Source organism: Plectropomus leopardus, chromosome 17, assembly GCF_026936395.1.
Source record: "Plectropomus leopardus strain MGB_pleo_1.0 chromosome 17, ASM2693639v1, whole genome shotgun sequence".
Taxonomy (NCBI): Eukaryota; Metazoa; Chordata; class Actinopteri; order Perciformes; family Serranidae; genus Plectropomus; species Plectropomus leopardus.
In genome coordinates this window covers 26,823,102-26,847,099 of record NC_142192.1, presented here as the reverse complement: position 1 = coordinate 26,847,099, position 23,998 = coordinate 26,823,102, and the positions used below count along the sequence as shown (strand labels likewise).

Genomic DNA, 23,998 nt, shown 5'->3' with positions numbered 1-23,998 from the left:
TTATGATAAGGGTGGTGTAAAAACATATTCTGTTAAAATATATAATTAGCCCATTTTCCTATTAAGATGTGGGATATGCAGGTATTATTCAGATTTTAATCTGATTATTTGCACATGTATACAGTGCAACATACGGTGCCAACTGTAGTTAACTTTGAAAAAATACTATTGTGATGGTATGAAGCTTGATAAAAAGCAGCTCCAGCCGTTAACACGTTTCTGTATTTTGACATGACAAACAACATGTTAGGGCACATTTATCAGAGTAGAAAAAAAAATAGTGGAATATTTTCCATTAGACATGTAAACAGCCTAGCAGAGACTTTTATGGAATAAGGATAAAAAACTCTATTTTTTATGAATGTTAACTTACACAGTGAGGATTTCAACAAAAACACGTTTCATACACAGAGTATTTATTCCAAAAAATTAAATATGACAACCAAATAAAAAGGCTCAACTTAGGACCAGGATCAGATGAGTGTTAAGACAAAAAAAAAGGTCTCGACATACAGTTTTACTTCTAAAAGTGACACCATTTAATAATGAGGCAAAAAAAGCACATTAATATACTGTGAAACCCAAACATTGTTTTCTTTTTGATATGCAGCCAACCACAGAGGTTCAAAGATTTATTATTGTGGGGAATCCCTCGACGTGGGAAACGGGCACTCGTGGATTTGACCGAAGAGTTAGCGCGGATCTGTAAACGTCTAAATTTCACATTAAAAAGATAAAAAGAGGGTCAGATAGAAACATGCACACACGGAGGGAAACTGATTGCACAGAAACTTTACGCCTGCTTCATTATTGCCATCCATTCAAGAATAAATTAAAGGAGGGAAAGAAAGTGTTTACAGGTAGTACGGGAGGCACCTACAGAAATAAAGATAAATAAATAATGCTACATAACGTCTAACTGAGCTACTCGTTACCTACATAGTTAATCCTCTATTTTATTTTGTCTTTAGAAATGTTAGTTTTTGGGTTGTGCTTAAGAGTGCCCGTCCACTAAACCGATCCTTTTGGTCCTGTCAGCTCCACACTGATCAGTTCTGCATATTTTGAGTTCTTGGCATATATCAGAGGTATCCACACACACACACACACACACACACTCACACACATACACACACACACACAAATACATATGCACGCACAGAGTCACGCCTTACAGTATCGTCATGTATCAATATATACTTGTCAATGTAGACTCAGGCCTCAGCGCCCTCTCTGAAAGTTAAGATTTCTTTGATTTTCTCAGCACCATCAGGAAAGGCACAGTCTGTTCACGGACAAAATCGGTGCGAGGATGAACTATCAACCCTCCTCCGCTCATGAATATCCGAGAGGAATAAAAAACTTGAATGCATTTTGCAGCACATGCATTGAAAAACGTCTCAATCAAAGTTTGACGAGCTTTTGAGATGATAAACTAACAGCAGAAGATCTTCACATTTTTGCAGAGGGAGGATTGACGGCTCATCCGATCACTCGCATGACAAAAACAAACCCCGACAGTCTCCGCAGAGCACGTCGATGCAGCTAACACGTCGCTTTTCACATGAGTAAACCTATTGCATTATCAAATTTGGAAAAAAAAAAACAATTATTTAACACCATATTTCCACACAGCTCCTGCTCTCAAATAGGACTTTGTTAGAAAATATAAGTGGTGTGTGCATCATAATATTTCTACATATAAATATATCTCAATTCAGATTTAAAAATGCTTTTATTTTTGCGGAAAAAAGGCATCTGATGTCCAGCGCTGTAAAGCCAACAGGCTCTAGAGGTCAATTTACTGTAACGTGGCGTTAAAAGGGTCGTAAGGCTCCGTTTCAAAACAAGAGCCGACAATGTTAAACATGCCCACGACTAATTATCTTCAAGTAAAATCAAATGCTGGTAATGTGTGACATTAAGAAACAGCTGACGACAAACACAGAGGGGGACTTGTGATATTCTGAGAATTATTTTAACTGTTCAACCATAAATAGATGCATCTCTTTAAGTGCAGTAAAATACCGTTATCCTCTTCGTATCTCTGTATTAATATATAGCCTGTATGTATCTGATGAAATATTAAATAAACGTTTCTTATAGCAGCTTCAGTTTGGTTCATATGGCTAGCACAGTTAGCAGTACGGAGCACCTCAGCTCAATGCTGCAAGGCTCCCCGAGTCATCCACCCCCACCCCCCCCACCCCCGACCAGGCACGTTGGTTTGGTCCAAGTGATGAAACCTGAAGGCTTCCTCTGTATTAAACTGAACTGCAAGGCCATGATGACAACACCCTAAAAGACTGGGCGTTGAAAAACCGCCAACGTCGACTAAGTAAAGCCATAAAAACTACTGATAAACTTAAAAATGTTGGATTCTTTCAAGATTGCATGCTTTTATGTGATATTATTTGGTTATTATGATGGATCATTAAGCCACAAGTGTGTCCAAACGTAGCTGAATATCTGTTCTTCACTGCAACATGACATACAGTTTTCTCCAAGTAAAAAGTGTTTTCAGAAAAAGTACTCTCTGAACTAGAGCTGTAACAATTGGTTGATTAACTGATGAACAGAAAAATAATTACCAACCTTTTAAGACATTTTTCGAGTAAAAAAAATGCCAAAGGTGAGAATTTGATGCTTTTCTTTCTCATATATGAACGTGAACTGTGTTTCTTTGGAGTTTCAGACTGTTGGTCAGACATAACAAAGTTTGATAAATCTCCACTGGCTATGGGAAACTATAACAGACATTTCACACAAAAAAACAATAAACTGATGGTGAAAATAATCATTATTTGCAGCCCTACTCAGAACCGTTAAAGTACTGAAGCCGGCTCTAGAGATACTCAGCCCCAGATCTGAAAACAAATGCAACACAGCTACAGGAGGTGATAAAAATCTCATTATGAAGTCTCTAACTGGCAGCGAGTCCGATCAGTGCACCGAGTAAACAACAAAGGTCTCTGCCGTCGCCTGGCTGCATGCAACACCTGCTCAGAAATTCACATCTATAAGCGCATATTACTGACCGAGTGTGATTATTATGTTTTTGTTTTCTTCTTTGTGATCTTGAGGAAGCAAGCTTTGCTTTTTGAGATCATAACATGATAACAAACGATCATGCATAAGAGTGGCCATTTCATTAGGTATGATATAATACAGCTCTCTAATGTTCAGTTTTTGGTGACACTGTCAGAAATGTGTAGATTAAATTACAGAGGTCATAGTTAGTGATGGCGGTGTTTTACACAGGAGCACATTATACCCAGACACCATCATCAACTATGACCTCAGTGCTAAATGATTTCATTTAATTAACAGCTCCGTGACAGTGTCAACAAAAATTACAGGCATTACAAAAGTAGACTTCATGGCAGAACAATTTCATTGGATTGCATAAGACAATTGTATGTGTGCCTAATAAAATAGTGATGGTATGATAGATGATAGTAATGACAAGCTGCCATGCATTAGCTATGGAAAGCTGCGGCAGCTGCTACAAGTTGCGGCCGTTTGATTCTGCAGCAAAGTGAGGCCAAATTAAAAGTTGGGGATTGTTTAATTCTTATCTGCAAACTGCATCCAGAAAATATCTGCAGTCGATCAGTGAACAAAGTTCTGTGACTCCTATGACACCATGTTACATAGAATTTCTTGCAGCCTGAAACTCATGAACAGCATCCCAGCTGCCAAAAAAGGTAACTTTTGCTACAAGCTGTACTTCGCCGTTGCTTGTTGCGTTTGGGCGCTATTTTGACAACCGTTTTGTGATTAAAAAAACCAGGTTGTGACCTTGAGAATATTTTGAAATATAAAGACATATTTTTAGCCAGATTATCAGATCAGAGTGCGATTTCGTCTCACTTCATTATCTGAACAAAGCAAAAACATGATCTGCAATCAAAGGATCAAGAGAAAGGCTGAAAATATTTTTAAAAATTGCACAAGAAAATGAGAGCTTAGGGAAATATGATTATTGTGCATTTCCCTTAGTAGCTTAAACATCATTATTTTGTGATGATTGAGGGGAAAAAACTTGTCTTCCCTTTGCAATATTTGTTATTGTCTAGGGTCATTAAGTAATTATTTTGTGATAAAACAGTATGTTGTAATGTATTTCATTAGATGATTAAACTTTTAAATAATATCCACATAAGTGCGTCCTACTCTGATCAGAGAATATTTCGGGATCACACGTAAACAAAACGTGTTAACTGGATATGGAAGTTATTATTTCCTGATCACGAGAAGAAAAAAAAAATCATAATAATCACACAAACGTTTTGTGGCTTGCATTGAAATGAACTACAGTCCTGCTCCATGATTCTGAGAGCATTTTTCTAAATGTTTTAACAGAGGCACCCAAACCTACGTACGATTAAAAACCTTCCATCCAGCAAACAGTCCACTCTCTAAACAAATCAGGCACTTTGATTAATCTCTCCAAACGCCATCAGACCTTACATCTGCAGCATCGGTCCTACGGCACATTCCTGAATCCAAGTTCATCATCACTTGCCAAAACTCACTCATAGTAAACAATTTTCACAACACGAATACTTATTGAAAACATTCACCACTGAACCTGCTCGCCCTGCGTCAACACCTTATTGCACTGAAGGAGTTCATGACAACTAAGATTGGTCAGTTCCTCGTGTAAAAACTGTGAAAAATCAAAAGTTTTGTGGTCGTCGGAGGATCTAAACTGTCTGCTCTATTGCTGAATGTTAATTTCAGTTAAAAAGTAAAACTCATAAATAGCAAGCGGAATAAAATACACAAGAAACGTTTGGTATAACACAAGCAGAACTCTAAGAGAGGTTTAAAACCATGGCGTCGTGTTCTAACAGTCGTCTTTATGCACCTCGCCTTGCAGTAAGGCATCGAGCGATCACCTCATCGATGGCTGTACGTGGCTTTGATTTAAAAAATATAAATTAAGATTTCATTCAGTGTCTGTGTTCAGAGTGCAGAGTTACGCTTCTTACTGTCCGGCTGAACGGCTGCGAGGAAACCGTTGGCTTAAAGGGAAACAGAAGAAGTGTAACCGCTAAGGCAGCCTGCCGTTTTGAGGGGGTGAAATAAGGGCGAAGCTTTTGTTTTTAACGAGCGTACTCACAATCACACATTTGCTCGACAGAGAAATAAAAGTATTAAATCTAGACAAGCTGAAAACTCACGAACAAACATGTAAAACCGTCTACAATATAAACCAGCAACATTAGGCTCAGCGTCAGTGTCCTCACTGGTTCTGCTTCCACCCATGCACCAAAAAAAAAAAAAAACCAAATCAGAAAAAAACCTTTGAGCTGCTGTCAAAACGGAAAGGCGACGATGTGACTTGCGAGCTTTAAAAAAAAGGAGACAGAATCCTTTTGTGATTTCAATACAGCAGCGGAGGTGAAGAGAGAGATGCGTGGGCTGGAGCACAGGAAAGATTGGCTGGTTTCAAATTGCATAATGTGGCTGTAACTCCTCTCTGGCTTATTACATCTTCACGCAGTCGCAGCCGCCGTCATAGAGATCCAGTGACCAAAGCTGCACCAGCACAGACACGGAGGGAGGGGTCGCTCTGCGTGACGAGACGAAGCAGCTGATGGGAGTCAGACACTTGGACTGGCTGGGAGAGATGGAGGGAAGTGAAGGGAGGCATTCAGGCGAAATACATGGTCGTCAGTGTGTCGTGGTGGATCTGAACAGCCTTGGCCAGCGCCTGGGGGTCCCTGCCGTTACTCTGCCCTGAGACGTGGCTGCCCTCCGCACTGCCGGGAGAAAATGGCAGAGATAAATAATGGTTGGCATAAAAAAGAAAAAAAAGTTTACATTGTTGCATCGTCAGTGTCAAAAATTAACTCATGCCACCTGGAAAATTTATAAAATACATTCCTGCTACATTAAATAAAAAGTGGAAATGTAAGATGGACAAACCACATTTTGTATTCAATAATCCAATTTCAAATCAATTGTTAACTGCAACAACAAACTCAATAACGCTCATATTTGCGTTTGTTCACTGTGACCAATCTCAATATTTAATGACAGACGAACAAACGTTACTGCAGTCAGTGTTGTCATGGGATTATTATTATGGTCATGGTATGATCAATTATTTTTTGTTATTTTTCTGGTCGATTTCTGACTGATTATGGTCTTTTTTGGTCTCTGGTTATTTGGTGTGTCTTTGAGATAATTTTTATTTTTTCCAAGCTGATTTGTTGTTTTTTAGTAAGTAGTAACAATGTTGCTGTTCAGTAAATTATAACTGATGACTCAGCACTGTCTTATGCCTCTTTAAATTGGTCTTTCTTTTTCTGCAAAATTGTTTAGCGCTGGTCGGGGGGTATTTGGCAAAAAGAAATTCAGAGGGTGCATATTATTTAAAAAAGAACCACTGAATTAAGTTATTCAGGCAAACATAACTTCTACAGTCACTGACTTAGTCCAGATTGTAGTAAAACTAAAGTTCTGAATTTGTATCGACATTTTGGGATGATACTAGTCCAGCTGATTTACTTGAATGTTGTTTCTTTGTGACGAAAATCTAATCTCACTACTAATCTAACAGTTTCTCCCCAACCTGTCGTGCTCTTTGTCAACCAGATGGTAGCGGGCGCGGAAGGCCACCAGATGGGCGTAGTAGGCCGGTGCTGGGATGGAGACGGAGCGTGTGCAGCGGACGTAGGTGTGGCACAGCTGGTAGGTGAGGAGCTGGAACTCGTCGCCGGTGAAACAGTTGTCGTCCCACAGAACGTGGTAGTGGGAAGGCCGGCTCGTACCCTGCAGGGAGGAGAGACGAGTTAATCGCACCCAAGAGAAGCAGCTCCATGGAGAGAGGACAAACAACGAGCAGCTATAGTTAGGTGCCGCAGGGAGGCCTGGCTGCTCAAAGTTTTCATCATCCAACCACTGCTGATCAGGAAGTTAAATATTCTCTGTTTCTCTCACTGCTGGCTGGTATGAGCATGCATAACATACAGTAAGCACAACAGGTTAAATTTCACATCTAAATGTCTGAATGGCTTCTAAAAGGCCGTAAACCGACAGTAATCCGGTCACTTGTCTGTGAAGTGAAAGGTTATGCAAACTTTGGGAGTAATATTTTTTTTTTGTCTTTTGCAAGTTTACGTGAGTCTGAAGCGTACCTGGATTCCAGCGTGACTGCAGAGGTAAAAGTCAAACTCGTAGGGGTGTGTGATGTCTGTGTCCACTGTTGTGCCGGCAGGAATGTTTCCACTTCGTCCAACCTGTGAGGGAATTTAACAACTGATTTAGCAGGTAGCCACAATAATGAAAAGACTCTCAAAGTACCATTAATGTCATTACTCCTTACTCACCCGCTCGTTGCGATCTGCACAGAAGAGACGTGTGTGATGGCGTTTCTGTACTACAATGTAAGTGATCCCGGGCTGATATTCTTTCTCTAGACTGATGCAAGCCTCCCTGATGGCCAACAGCTCGTAGTACAGCACCTACACAGACAGATTCAGTTAGACTTTAACAGTAAACTAATTAGCAACATTGTTTTTGTTTTTTTTTGTAAAAATGTGCAGATATGTAAGATTACCGGGAAAGGGGAAAGAAAAAAGAAAGCAGTTGTTATACCTGTCTGAACTGTCCCTCTGACACTCCGTCCCTGTAGAAGATGATCCTGGTCGGCTTGTAACGGGTCGATTTGTAAAACTGGATCAGGAGCTCTCGCACCATGGAGGCCAAGTCCTGGATGACTTCCTGTCTGGGCCTCTGGACCCGAACTGTAGCACAGTACCTGCTGGGGTGGGCGTCCATGCTGCCGACCACCTGTAAAGGCAAAACATCAGGCAGATGAGTCAGAAACGCGATTACATGACAAAACACTGCAACTTAAGAACATTGATGATGATTCTGTGATTATTCTGTGTTTTTCGACATTAGGCTCAAGGCCTTTTTATATCGAGATCCCACAATATTGCCACAACGAAGACCTTTTTTATTTAGCACCAAACAATGCCAGCATAACGCTGCCCCACTGGGTATTTTTTGATAGCATGTTGTTGTTTCGGGAGCAAAAGAGGCGTGACGTGTAACAGAACAGCATCAGCGTCCAGTGAGACATAACACAGACATCGGGCAGAGCTTTCTAAACAATAGCAATGGCATAACAAGACAATAACAAACTTTTACAGTCCCTGTTACATCGCGCTATGCTCAGAGGGTAAGGCCTCATTTTGGAGACATTTTCATTTTATTTCTTCTTCAAGTTCTCTGCTAGATGCTTTTTAAATCTCCAGGCAGTGGTTTGCACATAGAACGTCATCAAAACATGACAACTGTCCCCTCCTGCCTGCTAAAATGTTTTACAAAGACTTCGATTTGGCTCTGTCAAAACTTCGCAGACGACTTAAATGCAAAACAAATCTCCCCCAACCATTTCAAGACTGTACTTTTAATACAGAACAGCAATGCAGAATATCAGCGCAACATTTCAGCCTTGACAAGAAGTGTACAACAAACTAAAGACTGATAAGAGTAGTACAAGTGAATAAAAAATACGTTTATTGGTTTTATTTTTTTTTTTAATGAGCCAAAGTCTCACCGCTGCAATAGATGGCTTTTTCCCGTCTCCTGCTGGAGGATGAGTGACATCAGCCCCGAGGAAGATGACAGGCTGCTGGAACACAGAGGGTCTGGATAGAAGAGAACAAACACAAAATTATCCAGCGACCTACCAGTAATGAAGTCTTTCAAACAGTCAAATAAATGCTACTAAAAAAGATGAGCCTCAACAGCAAGGACCCAGTAGGTGTTGCTTTACGATTATTTGCTGTGTTGATTTTACCGTTGGTGTGGAACCAGGATGTTGTTGATTCCTCCCAGCTTGACGTTGATCTTGAGGCAGAGGTTTGAGAGGGTCTGAGGGGACGTCTTCACCACGTTCTTCACCTGCACACACTGAGTGGCCATGCCAAGGAGGGTGTCACCCACACGCTTCACCTCAGCTGTGGGTCAGAGAGATCCGATAGTCCTTTAACTCTGCGTTCAACATAAGCCGCATATACTTAAATGCCTCACAAACTTCACTGGCTACTTAGTTTGTCTTTGTAACAGGTAGCAGAAGCCTAGAGGTCAGAAATCTGACTCCAACTTTTCCATTCACGCTGAGTTCTTGATATATTTTTGTCACTGTTGTTGTGCTGTTGGTTCAGAGATATTAATCTTTGTACCGTAGACGGGTGTCTTCCCCGGCAGGATGACGATGATGAGCTGAAGCCCAGCGTAGGTGTTCTTCAGGTGTCTGAACATGGGCTCAACGCTGTCGGCTCCCTGGGCGTATTTACAAAAACACGGCTGGCCTTGGATTGGCATCCCAGCATCCTTTGAAATTTTACGCAGCTGGTCGGTGAAGCTCCTGAGCATGACGAAAAAAGAAATTAAGTTGTTTTTAATGTCAATGACAGCAGATTATTTAATTAGTTCATTGTGATCTTTGGATGGAAAGTTTGTAATTCTAATGAAGAACAAATCAATTTGTTAGGACTTTGTTGTATTGAGTTTTTTCCTAATGGTAGATTTTCTTCTTTTTTTGTTTCAACACTCCAAACTAAACTTAACTATGCAACAAGAGACATTTTTATGAACTCACTTGAGGATCTCTTCTCGGCACTGCCTCTGGGTGGCGAAGCAGGCGATGGCCCACATCTTGATCTCCACTCCGGTGTGAAACTGCTTCCCCCTCATGTCCCACACGCCGTGGCTGGGCGTGGCCACCGTGCGGTTCTGCAACGACAGTGCAGGGTTGATCTGCTGGGGCTGGCAGTCACACAGACACGTACAAAGTACAAAGGACACAGACAATGTATGGATTCAAAGATTCAGAGGATTCAGGCAGCCAGTGGGGTGATAAGATCAAGAGCTGCTGATTATTCAACAGGCTGAGAGTGACTAATCAGCTGATCATGGCATTAAAGACAAATAAATCAAGTTTTGCTTCTGATTGGGTCATGCACTCAGCATGGATTGCAGGGAAACATGGTTTTATGGCAGACATGCAAAACAGAGTGCTTTCAAATTAAAACTGATTCTGTATATAGATGATCTCTTACAACATGCATGTGTAAGAGTATAAAACAATTTCAAAAGTAAAACTTCACACTCAGTCAAAAAAAAAAGAAAGAACAGATATGAGGTCAGATGTAAGAGATGCGAGAGAGGGTTGTGGTTTACAGTGTGAGCAAATGAAATGTGAAAAATAAAACAAAATTACAGATTGTAAACTGAGTTTCCCCTCAGAAAATTGGTTTGCTCATTTTTTGTCATACTAATTAAAGAACTCCACAATACTAATCACTACTAAATGATCATAATATTATCAGAATTTTTGGTTTTGGCACAGAACTTCAGAGCCACCACATGTCAGGAGTCAGTATTATTAGGTCCCTGACACACCAGGCTGACTTACAGTGAGCGTGTGCCACACCGTTGGCATAAGTCCGATGTTGTCGGTGGCTTTTTTGCCAATTCAACAATCAATCTAAGTGGCATTTCAGCTCAGTACACGAGAAGAGAAATGGAAGTGAGGAAAACACACAAACGACTACAGTCTATAGGGCATGAAATCAAATTAAACTTGTTATATGGGGTAAGATTATTATTTTATCATTGCGCCCTTTTGCAAAAACGGATTGTAATTATATTATTGTATGCTAGCAGACGGTAAACACCCTGTGTTTTTTCAACATCTGGTTGTGTTGTTCTCGTGCTAACTGGCTAACTACCATCTTGACTCGACTATCCGCCCTGTCTATTTTCTGGTTTCCCATTTTGACTGACAATTACAGAATATATAGCCACCTGTTGCTTTGGAGAGTTATTGCTTCTCATGCAGGCTCAGAGCGTAAGTGCCAGTTGGTCGTTGTCTCTAGTCTTTGCAGTGTGTTCACGTACAAATTTTGGGCCATAACACAGGCAACATGAGGTGACGGCCTTTGTCACAACTAATTATTTGTCGGTTTAGTGAGTCTGGGCTTGTAGTTCAACTTCAGCTTTCCTGACAAACTGTTGGAAACTCTGCTGTCTCAAACACACACAGAAAAAAAAAAACACACACATGCATATGAAGCGTGATTTAAAGGGAAGGTACCATAAATGGTTCAGAGCTCACCCTGCCGCCATATTGCAGCATGGGGGCCGGAAGGACGCGGCCCGTCACCTGAGCCATCTCATCTCGCACGCGGAACTGGAACTCCTGAACGAATGGGTCGGCCTCGTAATTTGCACTCCTCACCTGAGCGGAGCGAAAATATTTTCATTTCACAAGAAAAAGAGAGCAAACGTTGTGTTATTTTACATCTCTCATCCACAGGAGACTCACCAGCCTGCTGATCTCCTCCTGCCTGTCTGGTGCAGATCGGGCTGTTGCTTTGATCATGGTGGATGTCTGGTTGTCTGTGAGTTTTTTTATGCAGCGCTGTCCAGGTACGATGTTGCACACCTAAATAGAACAAAACAGGAATTCAGGTTAATCCATCTATTAATCCAGTCTGATAATGTGATTGAATTAGCATTTCATTTCACTGCATTCTGTCAGCCTGCCACTGCGTTCATGTTAGCCGACTTCTTGTGCAATGTTTTCTATTTACAGTTGACAAGTTTTTTAAGTTTTTTAAATAAAAAAAAACTAAAAAACCTGTTCATTTAGTCTGGCTTTTATATAGTGTTTCCATTTGCCTGGTTACAGATGTTTGAATCTGCCTACTCTACCGAGTTTGAGCTGACTTATTCATCAGGCATCTCATTAACACACTTTATTGGTCAAAATAAAAATAATCAATCAGCGCCAAAGGCAGGAATAGCACTTTTGTCAAGCTGTTTCAAACAGTGCTCCGAAACCAATGAGGAGCAAAAACAAAAATGGCAACTGGCATAGACAGATGCTGCTTTTGAGGCTGTTTTAAATCAACACACCATCTCAAGATCCCCAGATATTGTAGTTGGTTTTCCACTCTTAAAACGCTGGCAAAGCCAGTATGTTGGCATGACTATGCATCACTGTGTGGGCTTAAAATGACATGAGATTCAGGCAGATACAGTCTGATCTGGTCTTTTATGATCAAATCCCCCTCACCTACAGACATGAATAACAGGGGACACAATGTCAAACTAAAGACAAAAAAGAGCCTAAGGAGCTGAGAATTCTGTCTGATATCAGGAAAGTGTTTTCTTATATTGTGGTTTTTTATAGTTATTCTGTCATTATCACTATTTATTCACTCTTTTTCTACCAATATTGTTTTGTTGATCACTATGATTTATTTCTATTTTATTAACATTTCACTATTTTTAACATTTGGATTTTTTTTTAAAGATCTTTTTTTGTACTTTTGCCTTTTTATAGGAAAGGTTAAGTGTGAAATTGGAAGAAAGATGGGATGACATGCAGCAAGAATTCACATTACATGCATTCACTGATTGTACTTTTATATTCCTGGTTAAGTGAAAAGAATAAATACAGTAAATCTTCTTTTGAAAAGTTATCAACCACAATGATTTGACTTCAAAACACAAATTTAACCAACATTTGACGATCAAATCACACTGTAACCATCAGTCCTTACCTCCAGGGGCAGGTAGGTGTGTTTCTGCTCCTGGCCCACCTGCAGACAGGGCAGGTGGGGGTACTTCAGCTGCAGGTTGTACTTCTCCCTGAAGTACTGCGCGACTGTGCGTTCAACCGTCTGACCGCTCTCGAGCTGCAAAGGAAATCTGTGGATTTGAAGACAACAAGAATCTCCTGTTAATGCGAGCCAATGACAGCTTTGATTGCGGGTTAACAGCTACCGGGGGTGAGATGTAGAAAACATACGTCTGGAGGCTGGCAGGGCGTCGTGTTACATTGCAGACTCTGTACTTCCTACGCATGGTTCCACAGTGTGTCACTTCCACTTTAAGACCTGTGAAGATGGTGGAATAAGCATCAGCAACATTTACATGACTGATGCTTTTATTCCTACAAAGTGGAACAACTCAACAGGCTTAATTTCCGACATCACTGAGATTCAGCTTTCATCTGTATTGCCTTTATGCATCAAATAAACTGTCAAAGCATACAGAGCATCAAACAGTAAATACTCTACTGTCACATCAAACAGCTTCAGCAGTTTCCCATACAACAACACACAAAGCCGTACAGGGACAGACTTTATACTGCAGCACAGTGACAACAGACGCTGCCTCTCCTTGGCGACGTACCTTTGATCTCTTTGGTGAACTTGACCCTGTGGGAGTCGGTGAGAGGGCGGGGCTGCTCATCAATGTTGTGAATGTCCAGGACCTCACACATAAACTGGATGACCGGCTGGGCTTTATAGAAAGCGGTGGCTGACACTGAAAAGATACGACAAGAGATCAAGCTGTCAATCACTGTGGCAATGACTCAGGTGGAGGTGGATGAGGGTTTATTTGATGAAGCACAGAGACTACTCTTTGGCACTAAATGGCACAGCATAAAGAATAGAAACAGGGGGAAACGGCTAGCTTTGTGTAGTCCAAAGGTAATTAAATCTGCCTACCTGCGAATCAAAAGCTCACCAAAACCCCTTTTACACATTCACTGCAAACCTAAAAATCATTGAGACATTACCCAGAGGAGCTGCATGTGAAAACACAAATGTCCAAGTCAGATGGATCAGACATTAAACCGACTTTATCCTGCAAGTACCCGGGTACAAAGCCTGTGTGATGTCCGATTGAGCCCATGTGTGACTTGAGCAAGTTATTATCCATCTTTTATTGCTTTTATTCTTGTATTTTCTAAAATTTTATTCATTTAGTACCTTAACTGCCTTTCGAGATGTACGTGTTTTATCACTTTTATCCATTTTATTTGCTTTATTCTTGTTGACCTTTTGAGTTCACATTTTGTTCCGCCCTTTTTGTTTGACTTTAATAGACTTTTCTCTGTGTGGCATATTTGATCATGTTTATTTTACTATTTCCTGAGTTCCTGCCTTTGCTTTGTCTGTCAAAGCACTTTGTAAATAACTGTGCTATATAAACAAAATTATTATTATTATTATTGATGATTTTTCTATTGCTCGCGCAAAACTGGAGGAAAACAAACATCGGCGGGTAAAGAAGAAGGGTCATTTACAAGAAGACAGCAGCAAAAATGTCCAGCTTCAAAGATGACAAGATCTACTGTTTTGTGCTAAATGTGTGAAAGGGAAACTCTGGACAATGTCTGGACCTGAAAAAAAAATGTGTTTCTTTTACATTGTGCAAAAAAAAAAAATCAAAACATCAGCCAAATCGGCAATAAATTTGAAACGGCACAATGAATTGAAGCATCCAACTCGTCTTGGGAAATATCTGTGAGTGAATGATGATCATAAGGTTTGATTTTATTTAAAAAAAAAAGTAAAGTAAAAGAAGTAATGAAGATAAACTAGCTCCTTTTTGCAAGTGTGTAGTTAAAAATTCAAATTGTTAACTATGAAGTTGAACTACTTCATTTTAATCTGTTTGATCAGAATTTTGAGCTGCAATTGTGAAATCTTCACAGACATGAAGTGAGAGCAGTGTTTATCTTTCCATCTAACTCTCATCAGAAAATGAATGACTGTATTCCCAAAAATGTCAAACTATTCTTTTAAGTGTTTCTTCACCATCAATGTTGAGCATCATTTTCCACATGGCCGGCCGTACTGACTGATGGAAGCCAAACCAAACCTCTCTCCCTCCACCCAGCGGGTGGTCGTAGCCCTCTGGGGAGGAGAAGAACGATCGTCCGACAGGCGTGTACCTGAAGAGGACAGAGGTTAACAAAGGTGACATAAAGGTTAATAGAGCAACAAAATAAAACTCTACCCAGGCTTTGAGTTGCATTCCCGCTGTGGTTCACTGGGTGCAGAATAACACAAGCGCTGTCTGAGTTTCAAGTTCGTTCATATTACTTAAAGCTATTTTGGTTAATGGATTCACCAAATGGCACATCTAGAGGTAGATAAATTAAAGATGCTTTTAATCCACATGTCCGTGTTGTATTTAAATCCAGCTTTATAATATATGCATTGAAGGATGCACACGTTTCCACCACCCTGCACCTGTTACAATCAGTGACAATGTTGTGGTTTAAATACTGCATAATAAATTAAGGGCGATATACAGAAGCTGCAGGATGCAGCCATCCTTGGATCATATTTCATGACCAGAAGAATACTCTCCTCATGCTTAATTCAGTGCCAGTTAGATCAAACTCTTATATTCATCCCTCTGTCAGATGTCACTGAAAACTAACATAGAAAAGGTAAACTACAGCACAGAACAGTAATCATCAGTCTTAATAATTTTAATGAAATGGTAAAGTTTTAAGCAAAAACTTCAACAAAAAAAAATCTTTTCGAGTTATGCTTTGAATTACTTTAGAGATGTAGATTTCTGAACTATTCTTTTTAAATATTTCTATAAGTTGAAAACAAATCTTCAGATGGTCGAGGGAGAAAACTCACTTCATGGAAGGCAAGTGTCGAAGGACGACATCAACGGCGTGAACAGGGTTGGTGCTGATGGGTTTCTCCAGGTCAATCGGCTGAGCCACACCGCGTCCCGTCAAGACTTCATGCAACATGTGCCAGCTGACCAACGACACGAACCTGATGGTGACTTTAAATGGGCGGTCTTTTCCACCATCACCTGGCAGGGTGACATCCAGATCCACCTGAAGAGGAAAACAAAGGTCATTGTGGTCGACTAGTGCAGATTTATTTGAAGCAGCCTGCCACAATATCAACACTAACCACAGGTGTTTAAATTGTTTTGTTTTTAAAAAAACACAATCTAGACCTATTCTTCATGAAAAGTGACCTTAGATGACCTCTATTGTGATTTGGCAGTAAAATAAAATAAAATATATTTGACTTTTTTTTTACCAATATAATGGTAGGGGAAACGCTGCCATGGTGTATAAAAAAGCAGCACAAACCGCTGTTTAATAAACAAAACATAAAAATATGCATGTGCCGATGTGCATTTAACCCGCGTTAGACCAGTTTATACGAGTCAGCTGTGACTCTGTCACTGTTAGTAGAGGCTTCAGTCTGCATCATGCACTCTCATGAAAGCAACCACGTGAAATTTGAACTCGCACACCCACAAAAGGATGGTTGCACATGCGAATGGTCACAGTCTAGAGCCCTGTTCAGGGTGTCCAACACAATACACTAATATCCAAACTGTAGTGTAGAGTCTTACCCCACCAGTGGCGACAGGAAGTGGGGTAGCAGTGTAGAGGCTTTTCTTCCCATCGTAAACAGGCAGACAGTCACCAAAGATGGTCACCTTGAAATGCTGAACCATAGAGTCCACCACCTCCCTGAAAAGACCACCAGGGAAAAACATATCGTATAGTAAAAGTTTGCTCTCTGATAGATTCTCAGCCCAACAGCTCGATGCTCAACAAATGTGTCCAGGCTCCAGAAGGCAGTTTGTTTATAAAGACCACCTCAACACCTTAAACTCAGTCTCAGTCTTTCGTGTTACCTGTTGACCCGGCGGGGACATTTGTCAGGCTTGATGTCCACCTCATACAGATAGACATCGATCTTGGGTATCTCCACCTGGAAGCAGTTTGCCAGAAGCTTAATGGGCTTCCCAAGGGTGCCATAGCCGGGTCGCCGTGGCAATGAAAAAAGAGCTTGGGCTTCAGCGGCTGCTCCAACGACTCCTATAAAAACACGACAAAAATAAGTATAAAAAAGAGTGTGTGAGAGACACTGCACCCTGCCTGTATTTTCTTATTATTTTCTGTTCTCAGAACATTTTTGATTGTGTACTCCAACAGTGCTCAGGTGCGGTAGGGGCTTTTTAAAAAAAGGTACCAGGGGTCAGATGTCTTGTGTGGGTCTCTTTGTGACAAAATTAATTAATAAATGAATAACTACATCAATTAATAAATACATTAGCTATAGATGAACACAGTACAAAGAAAATAAATGGGGAAATACTTAAGTTTTCTTTTTTGGCCCACAGGAGACCAGCCCAGGCATACCCCCACCCCCTTACCCTTTATACCCTTTTAAACAAACTTTGACAGGAAGGAAGTGGTTAATGAAGAGGAAAGAGCCGACGGTGGGTGCTGGGGGTGAAGACGGTCAGTGACGTTAAAGATTGCCTCATGTCAAACTGACAAAACCGAAACAAGCAGGCCAATGTTTTTTTCTGATGTCAATCTGATATTGGCCGTATAAAAAGATTACAGCGTTAGGTGACATTTTCAATAAAGACCAGCTAAGCGGTCACAACCTTCTCCTGACTGACGTGGCCTTTGCCAGACGACAGAAGAAGTAGGCGGGTGACACAACATGCCAATGCGACACCAATTTTCAGAAATACCAAACTGGAAAGTACTCAGTGAAAAGAAAAAAAAAAACCACACAATTTCCATAAATGTGACTCAGAGGATCCACACACATACACACACAATGACCTCCATGACAAAGTCTGCACACAGAGCTCAAGCTGTTTAACTAGCAGGAGGCGTGCTTTGTTGTAATGAAAGAAAATAAAGTGTGCAGCTATTAAAAAAAAAAAGCATTAATGATGAATGTGGCCATGACTAAAACAGAGCAGCTGTAGATGGAAAATATGAATCTGTTTCAGCTCCTGTCAGGGTCGAGGACTGACCCTGAACCTGCCGAAACGAGGCATCATTCAGTAAAAGACTGCACTTTCTGCTGATGCGTACCCAGGTTGCTTCCTCCCCTGTGCCGTTCCCATGGCAATAGCACCCGTGTTGCTACAATTTCTCCATGGCAACTAAAGGCATGCTGACAGGAGGAGGAAAAACAGGTGCGCACAGATTTGGCTCATTCATCGTGGAGCTCCAGAGACAAAAACTATTTGAAATATATATTTCTAAACTATATTTTATGGTCAGTATTTTTTGAATACTCGGCATCATTGCAATAGCTGTTACTTTTACTTACTGAATAATTTGATATGTGATGCAATATTGATTATTTTAAAGTGTGTCATCTTTTTAGAGCAGTGGTTCCCAACCTGGGGATCCGATCCCCATTAAGTGTAGCTAAAGCTTTACAGGGGATTCGCAAGGCTTTCTTGATTTTAAAGGGGTGTAATAAAACTGTTTTACAAAATACACAGTTGGCCTATATCTCAACGACTGATTACATCTCTGTGGAGAAAACTAAATGAAATTGTTATTTTTTAAGTTTACATTGTTATGTAAAAAAGTAACACGAGCTGTATCCACAGAGCCTTCATTCTCTGATTAACAGCCTCGTCCTGCATTAATCAGGACACAGCTAAAAAAAGCTGACAGAACTATGACTTAGCATCACAGAGAAGAAATCAAAGAATCTGTTGAAAAGAAAAGCCCATTAGATATGTACGATTGTTAAAAATAAAAAATATACACATGATACAAACAAAAAAATCAAATAAGTTCCTAAAAATACCAAGAAAACTCATTTCTGGTGCAATATGCAGAAGTAACTGGCTCAAAATGTATCCTAATCATTTGTTGTACACAAACTTGTAGTTATTGCATTCAGTATTTGGGTTATATTTATAAGCTTTTCTGCACTTTAATATAATATGAAATATCAACAAAATATGCACAAATTTCAGGGGTCGTCAGTCTGTTCAATCACAGAAAAGAGGTCGCTGAAGGGAAAACCACTGATTTATTACTACTGCCATTATTATCAGTCATACCTCCACTATTATATCATACACAAATGTATGTGATATTACAAATGTAATATCACATGCTATCATAAACCACATTTCTTAATGTTCATGAATTACTATTGTTGCATGTTATTGTTAAAAGTATTGTTCATCTCTCTCTCTCTCGCTACCCCCCTCACTCTTTCATGTGTACCTTTTTGTTATCTACTGTAATTTTATTGTTTTTACGACATCTTTTGCACGTCTGTCCGTCCTAGAGGAGGGATCCCTCCTCAGTCACTCTTCCTGAGGTTTCTACCATTTTTTTCTATGTTATAGGGGTGTTTATGGGAGTTTTGTTTTAAGTCGCTGTGACTACAGAGGGATGCTGTATGCTGTAAAGCCCTCTGAGGGAAAGCGTGATTTGTGAAAATGGGCTTTATAAACAAACGGAACTGAATTTAGAGAACCAGGTGTAATCAATCTGTTTTTAATAATTCTGCCCTGGTGAAGAGACTCTGTGAGGTAGAAACAAGTCTGCATAAGAATTTCTTTCAATTTTTGTTCTTTTAAGCAAAAACTAAAGAAAAGTAAATCAAAAAGTGGTCACAAAATTCATTCAATTTTAGATTTTGTTTTTTGAGGAATTATGGAAAATGTCCTCAGCTATGAGCAAGACCAATAAAGAAGCTTCTGTACCAGAAACAACCCAAAAACACAAACGCTCACTGTAGAATGAGCAACAATGGAAAGATTAATTCCTGCTTATCAGGCTGCTTCATCATATAAATGCACTCCACATCCAGTAGCAGCCCACACAGAGCTGACATTCAGCCCACACACTTAAAGAGATCACTTCACTGATGTAATGTTGTACAGTACTCACTGCTCTAATGATGGAGACTAAAAACGAATAAAACTTTTACTATTAAAATAAATGTTATTTTAACCTTCTCCAGCTGGCAGACTTCAAGTAGTGCAGATTAAAGCTCCCTGAACCTGCAAAACATTACTCAAGCTACTCAAGGTCAAACATGCCAAAATATTATCAGCTTCCAGCATCACAGTTGGGAGTTACTACTTTTCTCTGTTTTAGACCATTATCCAATAAATAAATAATAAATCTTTTGGTTTTGGACTGTTATGCTTTGTTCAGAATAAACAATACGATGATATGACAAGATTTTATGACTCTAACTTGATTAATGCAGCATGGTGACATATTGTGTAAGACAATTTTACGATGTTACCTTAAGCTCTGGGAACATATTATGGCCATTTTAAACCATTTTCTGAAAATTCTAAGATTAAAACAATTAATTAAAAAAACCTCTATGACGACAACTTTTATGGCCTCTCAATCTCAATTCATTAAATAGGATGATTGCCACATCATCTTACTATCATCACGCTCACACAGTGTCCTATAATTCATAACTTCAGACACAACAGGGGGAATATTAGCCTGTTGAAGTGGCATGTAAAGATTTGCTGTTGGGTCAACTGTAACTCTTCCTAATCCACACACATTACACGGCCTTCAGTGAGCCTGTTAGAAAGTAAAAGCTCCACATTAGAAAGCGAATGCATATGAATCAGTGAGGAAATTAAGATGACAGGACAAGTACAGTCCTTTTTCTTCCAATAAATCTACTTAAATTCTGATTATCCAGTTATCAAAAAATACATCAACTGGTTCCAGCTACTCAAATGGTGCTTGTTTAGTTATTAGTTAAATATTTGGTGGGTTTAGACCATTGGTTAGAAAAAAATAAACATCTATTTGAAGATATTTCTTTGGGCTCTAAGATACTGTGATGGAAAGCTTTACTGGTTTTGGACATTGTATTTACTAAGCAATAAATCAGCTAATTAAAAACATACCTGACAAATTAATTGACACTGAAAACAACTTTAATATCTTTGTGAGGCAGCTTTGACAAGTTTGATAAATCTGTTATTATGTTTTGAATTAAAAATACATGAGCACATTAATTTAAGTCTGAGACTGCTTTAAGATTTTTAATTTATGCAACTATATGATACAGCTTTGTTCTTTCCTGTTCATTGAGTGAAAAATGGGTGGAGTGGTTGGAGAATGAATGGGTCAGCTTCAGTGGACCAGTTTGGCTCTTTCTTTCCACTCCCAGTCCAACACTGGCCCCAACAACATCAATAATACACAAGCTGTGACTCACAAATTGTGCCCCTTGGCAACAAAAGTAAATTGACTAATGTCCTGCCATGCTCAATTGATTTTTAATTAACACAGGCAGCGGTTAAATGAACTTTATTCAATAACTAGGGTAACTATGGCAGCAGCTGCTGTGAAAGGCTGCCCTTCAAACAGATATGAGCGAACACACACACACACATCTATTCTATCCTTGTGAGGACCCTAACTGACTTAATACATTTCTTAACCCCTTATCCTAAGAGACTGTTTGTTATTTATAAGGGAGGAGGGGTGGCGCAAAACAGGGGGAGGCATTTAAAATCATTTTTTAAGCACTGGGTAAAGGCCTGGGTTGTTGTTTTTTTTGTTTAGGAGAGGGCCATACAGGTTTAAATGGTAGTCTTTTGTATTTATTGCCTCTGCCTCTGAAACAAAGGCATGTTTTCTTTAAAATTCACCAAAATTAAACAATTCATCATTGCCAGACACTGTAAAAACAGAAATAATTGTTGGATTTGATGAATGCTTCCGGCATAAAACAAGAAAAATCAAATTGAAGCTTAACATTGTTACATTTTAACAAAATCACTTTATTCAACATCTAATTTGAATTTTGGCCCAAAATAAACTGTTTCCACAAACTAACAAGCATGCACAAGTGTGAAAAAAACAAGCATTTTTTCAACTCCAGGATTTCATCTTCAAATTTGAACTTTAAACTTTCAAACATCGAGGAGTGAGTTTTAGAAATTCACATAGCTAACTTATGGTGGTGGGAGGGTCATGCATTTTCCTCCAGTCACCCAGGAAATCTCAAGGAAACATTTTTAAAAATTAATAAAAATCAAAGTCACACCACCGCCACCCCCCTCCTCAGATACACAATTAACTGACCCTAACCTTAACCAGCACAACTAAATGCGTAATGCCAACTCTTACCCTAACCTAAACCTAACTGTAACCTGAACCCTAAAACCAAGTCTTAACCTTCACACAGACCTCTGAAGAAGTGAGGACTGGCCAAAATGTCCGCACTCTGTTGCTTAAATAGATCTTTTGGTCCTCACTACGTATCATGTACAAGTAAATACACACAGACACAGGCACACACGCACACACACACACACACACACACACACACACACACACACACACACACACACACACACACACACACACACACACACACACACCACCCTCCCTCCCTGAAAGTGAGCCAGCCTCTCTCAGGCTTCACGCACACCTGACGGGATCGCCACCTGCCTCTGACAGCCGGCAGAGTGACGCAGACAATACAAGTAACCAGTGAGACTGGTTTGAGACATACAAACACCAAGGCGCAAAAATGACCGCTAAAACATCGCTGAGGAACAATAAGTAACCCAGTATATTAAGCCTGTTGGAGCTAGAGATGGGAATATTATTTGAGTTTCCAAGCTGAGCTGCTTTAGCACATGTATCCATGTTAGCAGCTTATTTAACAGTGGTGGATGAGGTACTTGAAAATCATACTCGAGTAAAAGCACATATATCTTCACAGACAATGACTTTAGATAGAAGTTTAAGTCTCCTAATACTTGAGTAACAGTCTTAAAGTGTTTATATATTTACTGTACGTAAGTATCAAAACTAATTTTAAGTTATTAAATTAAATTAAGCCACGTGAAATTTCACATTAAAACTGAAGAAATAAAAATAGCCACTTGAGGTTATACAGGTAAAAGTTCCGCACATGCTGACACTTTCTCTACACTTTTTAATTATCTGATTTTATTGTTGATTATTAAAAGAAAATGCGGATACAGATAATCAGCAAAATGCTAAATATCTGCCCCTATAATCGGCCAGGTTGATAATCCCTTAAAGGTGTGCATTTTATTTAGGAAATGTGGTGGAGTGAAAGTTGACAGAAATATAAAAACTCTAGTAAAAAAAAAGAAAAAAAAGAAAAGATACTTCCAAAAAATACTTAAGTACTGTACCAAAGTATTATAACTCCGTGACATTACACCACTGTTATTTAACCACAAAGATCAACTTGCAAATACTCCATCATGGGGGTCTAACTTGTGCACACTGTCTGCAAATAACTCAACTGCAGCACCTGAGCACCAAATTAAGCATGGCGGTTAGTCGGGAGATCCCACCTGTTGTTCCGATTTCCATTCATGAGGTCTCTGTCCGGATGACCCGGCACCAAGTGATTACTTCTCTTCTTAAAAACTTGACTGTAGATCCGCTGGCCGACGCGCCGCTCCCCGGCTCCGCGGCTCCCTGCTCCCCGGCTTCGGTCGCTGATGTTTAACCGGGCCGCTCGGGGGTCCCCTCGGCTGGAAGTCTTCTTCCCGGACCTGCCTCACCGCAACTGACAGCTCAAAGTTGTACAAAACGCCCCAACTTCGATGCTTTGACGTCTAATTTGTCGTATCTGTAAGAAAAACCGACATTATGTTTGGTGTTTTGAGTGTTTGTGACAGTTTACAGTCGCAGTTGTTAAATTTCACTGACGGCGGTTGAAAGCTAACAGCGACAGTTAGCTTTAGCCGACGACAACTAGCAGCTGACAGGCAACTCGACACACACAACTGACATGATTATTTACCCGGTCAGTTGTTAAATTCGTCGTCCCGGTTGGTTAACGTGGCGATACGGCTTTCCTCTTCTTTAACAGACAGATATGAGGGGCTCGGTACCCCGGCGTCCTCCTCGGTATCGGCGAGAAACTAACCGGTCTCAAATCTGCACTTACACCGCCCTCTCGCTCTCTAACGTAAAGCTCGCGAGAATAGAAAATAGAGATTTCCGAATGACTCCTTCAAAATAAAATCACATTTAGCGACCTAATTACTGCAGGGAAGACGTTTAACCCTTTGAAACCCAAACAAATTGGCTTGGTTTCTTTCTACAACATGGGGAATAGGCAGTGAGTAACTTTTAATTAGTTTAAAAAGTACAAGAAAATTACCTAAAAAATTGCCAAAAAAAAAAACATGGAAAGATGGCAAAGAGCGATTTAAGAAAGAAAAAAGAATCAAACAATAAGAGAGCATCATCATCAAAAAGAGAGCATAAAAAATGTTTTCAAAACTTTTAAAACAGGAAATAACCTGAAAAAAGTCCACAAAATAATTTTAAATATACATTTATGAT

General features: G+C 39.8%; 1 protein-coding gene across 4 annotated transcripts; it reads right to left on the bottom strand.

The window, feature by feature from the left end:
- Positions 1 to 395: 395 nt before the first annotated feature.
- On the bottom strand, positions 396 to 23,626 carry ago3b (argonaute RISC catalytic component 3b). 4 transcript variants are annotated; one of them, XM_042507186.2, is made up of 20 exons: positions 23,451 to 23,626; positions 22,996 to 23,276; positions 16,522 to 16,705; positions 16,234 to 16,354; positions 15,492 to 15,700; positions 14,649 to 14,785; positions 13,234 to 13,368; positions 12,848 to 12,935; positions 12,600 to 12,747; positions 11,357 to 11,476; positions 11,126 to 11,269; positions 9,629 to 9,795; positions 9,210 to 9,394; positions 8,825 to 8,984; positions 8,582 to 8,672; positions 7,612 to 7,806; positions 7,344 to 7,478; positions 7,152 to 7,253; positions 6,587 to 6,786; positions 396 to 5,771 (listed from the first exon to the last, which is right to left on the bottom strand). In XM_042507186.2, exons 2-20 carry the CDS (start codon positions 23,012 to 23,014, stop codon positions 5,663 to 5,665), a joined length of 2,649 nt encoding a protein of 882 aa, XP_042363120.1. In that variant the 5' UTR covers positions 23,015 to 23,276; positions 23,451 to 23,626; the 3' UTR covers positions 396 to 5,662. The 4 variants fall into 4 exon arrangements, with proteins under 4 accessions (XP_042363120.1, XP_042363122.1, XP_042363121.1 ...); XM_042507188.2 differs by having other exon boundaries at positions 9,629 to 9,762; positions 23,451 to 23,625; XM_042507187.2 differs by having other exon boundaries at positions 11,147 to 11,269; positions 23,451 to 23,625.
- Positions 23,627 to 23,998: the final 372 nt, after the last annotated feature.

Bases quoted from the DNA above. Each gene is read 5' to 3' on its own strand.
- ago3b (XM_042507186.2), bottom strand. The intron at 13,369-14,648 runs GTGAAGAAACAC...GTATCTTTTCAG, and splicing joins AATGATGCTCAACATTGATG to TGTCAGCCACCGCTTTCTAT. The intron at 8,673-8,824 runs GTAAAATCAACA...TCTTCTATCCAG, and splicing joins ATCCTGGTTCCACACCAACG to ACCCTCTGTGTTCCAGCAGC.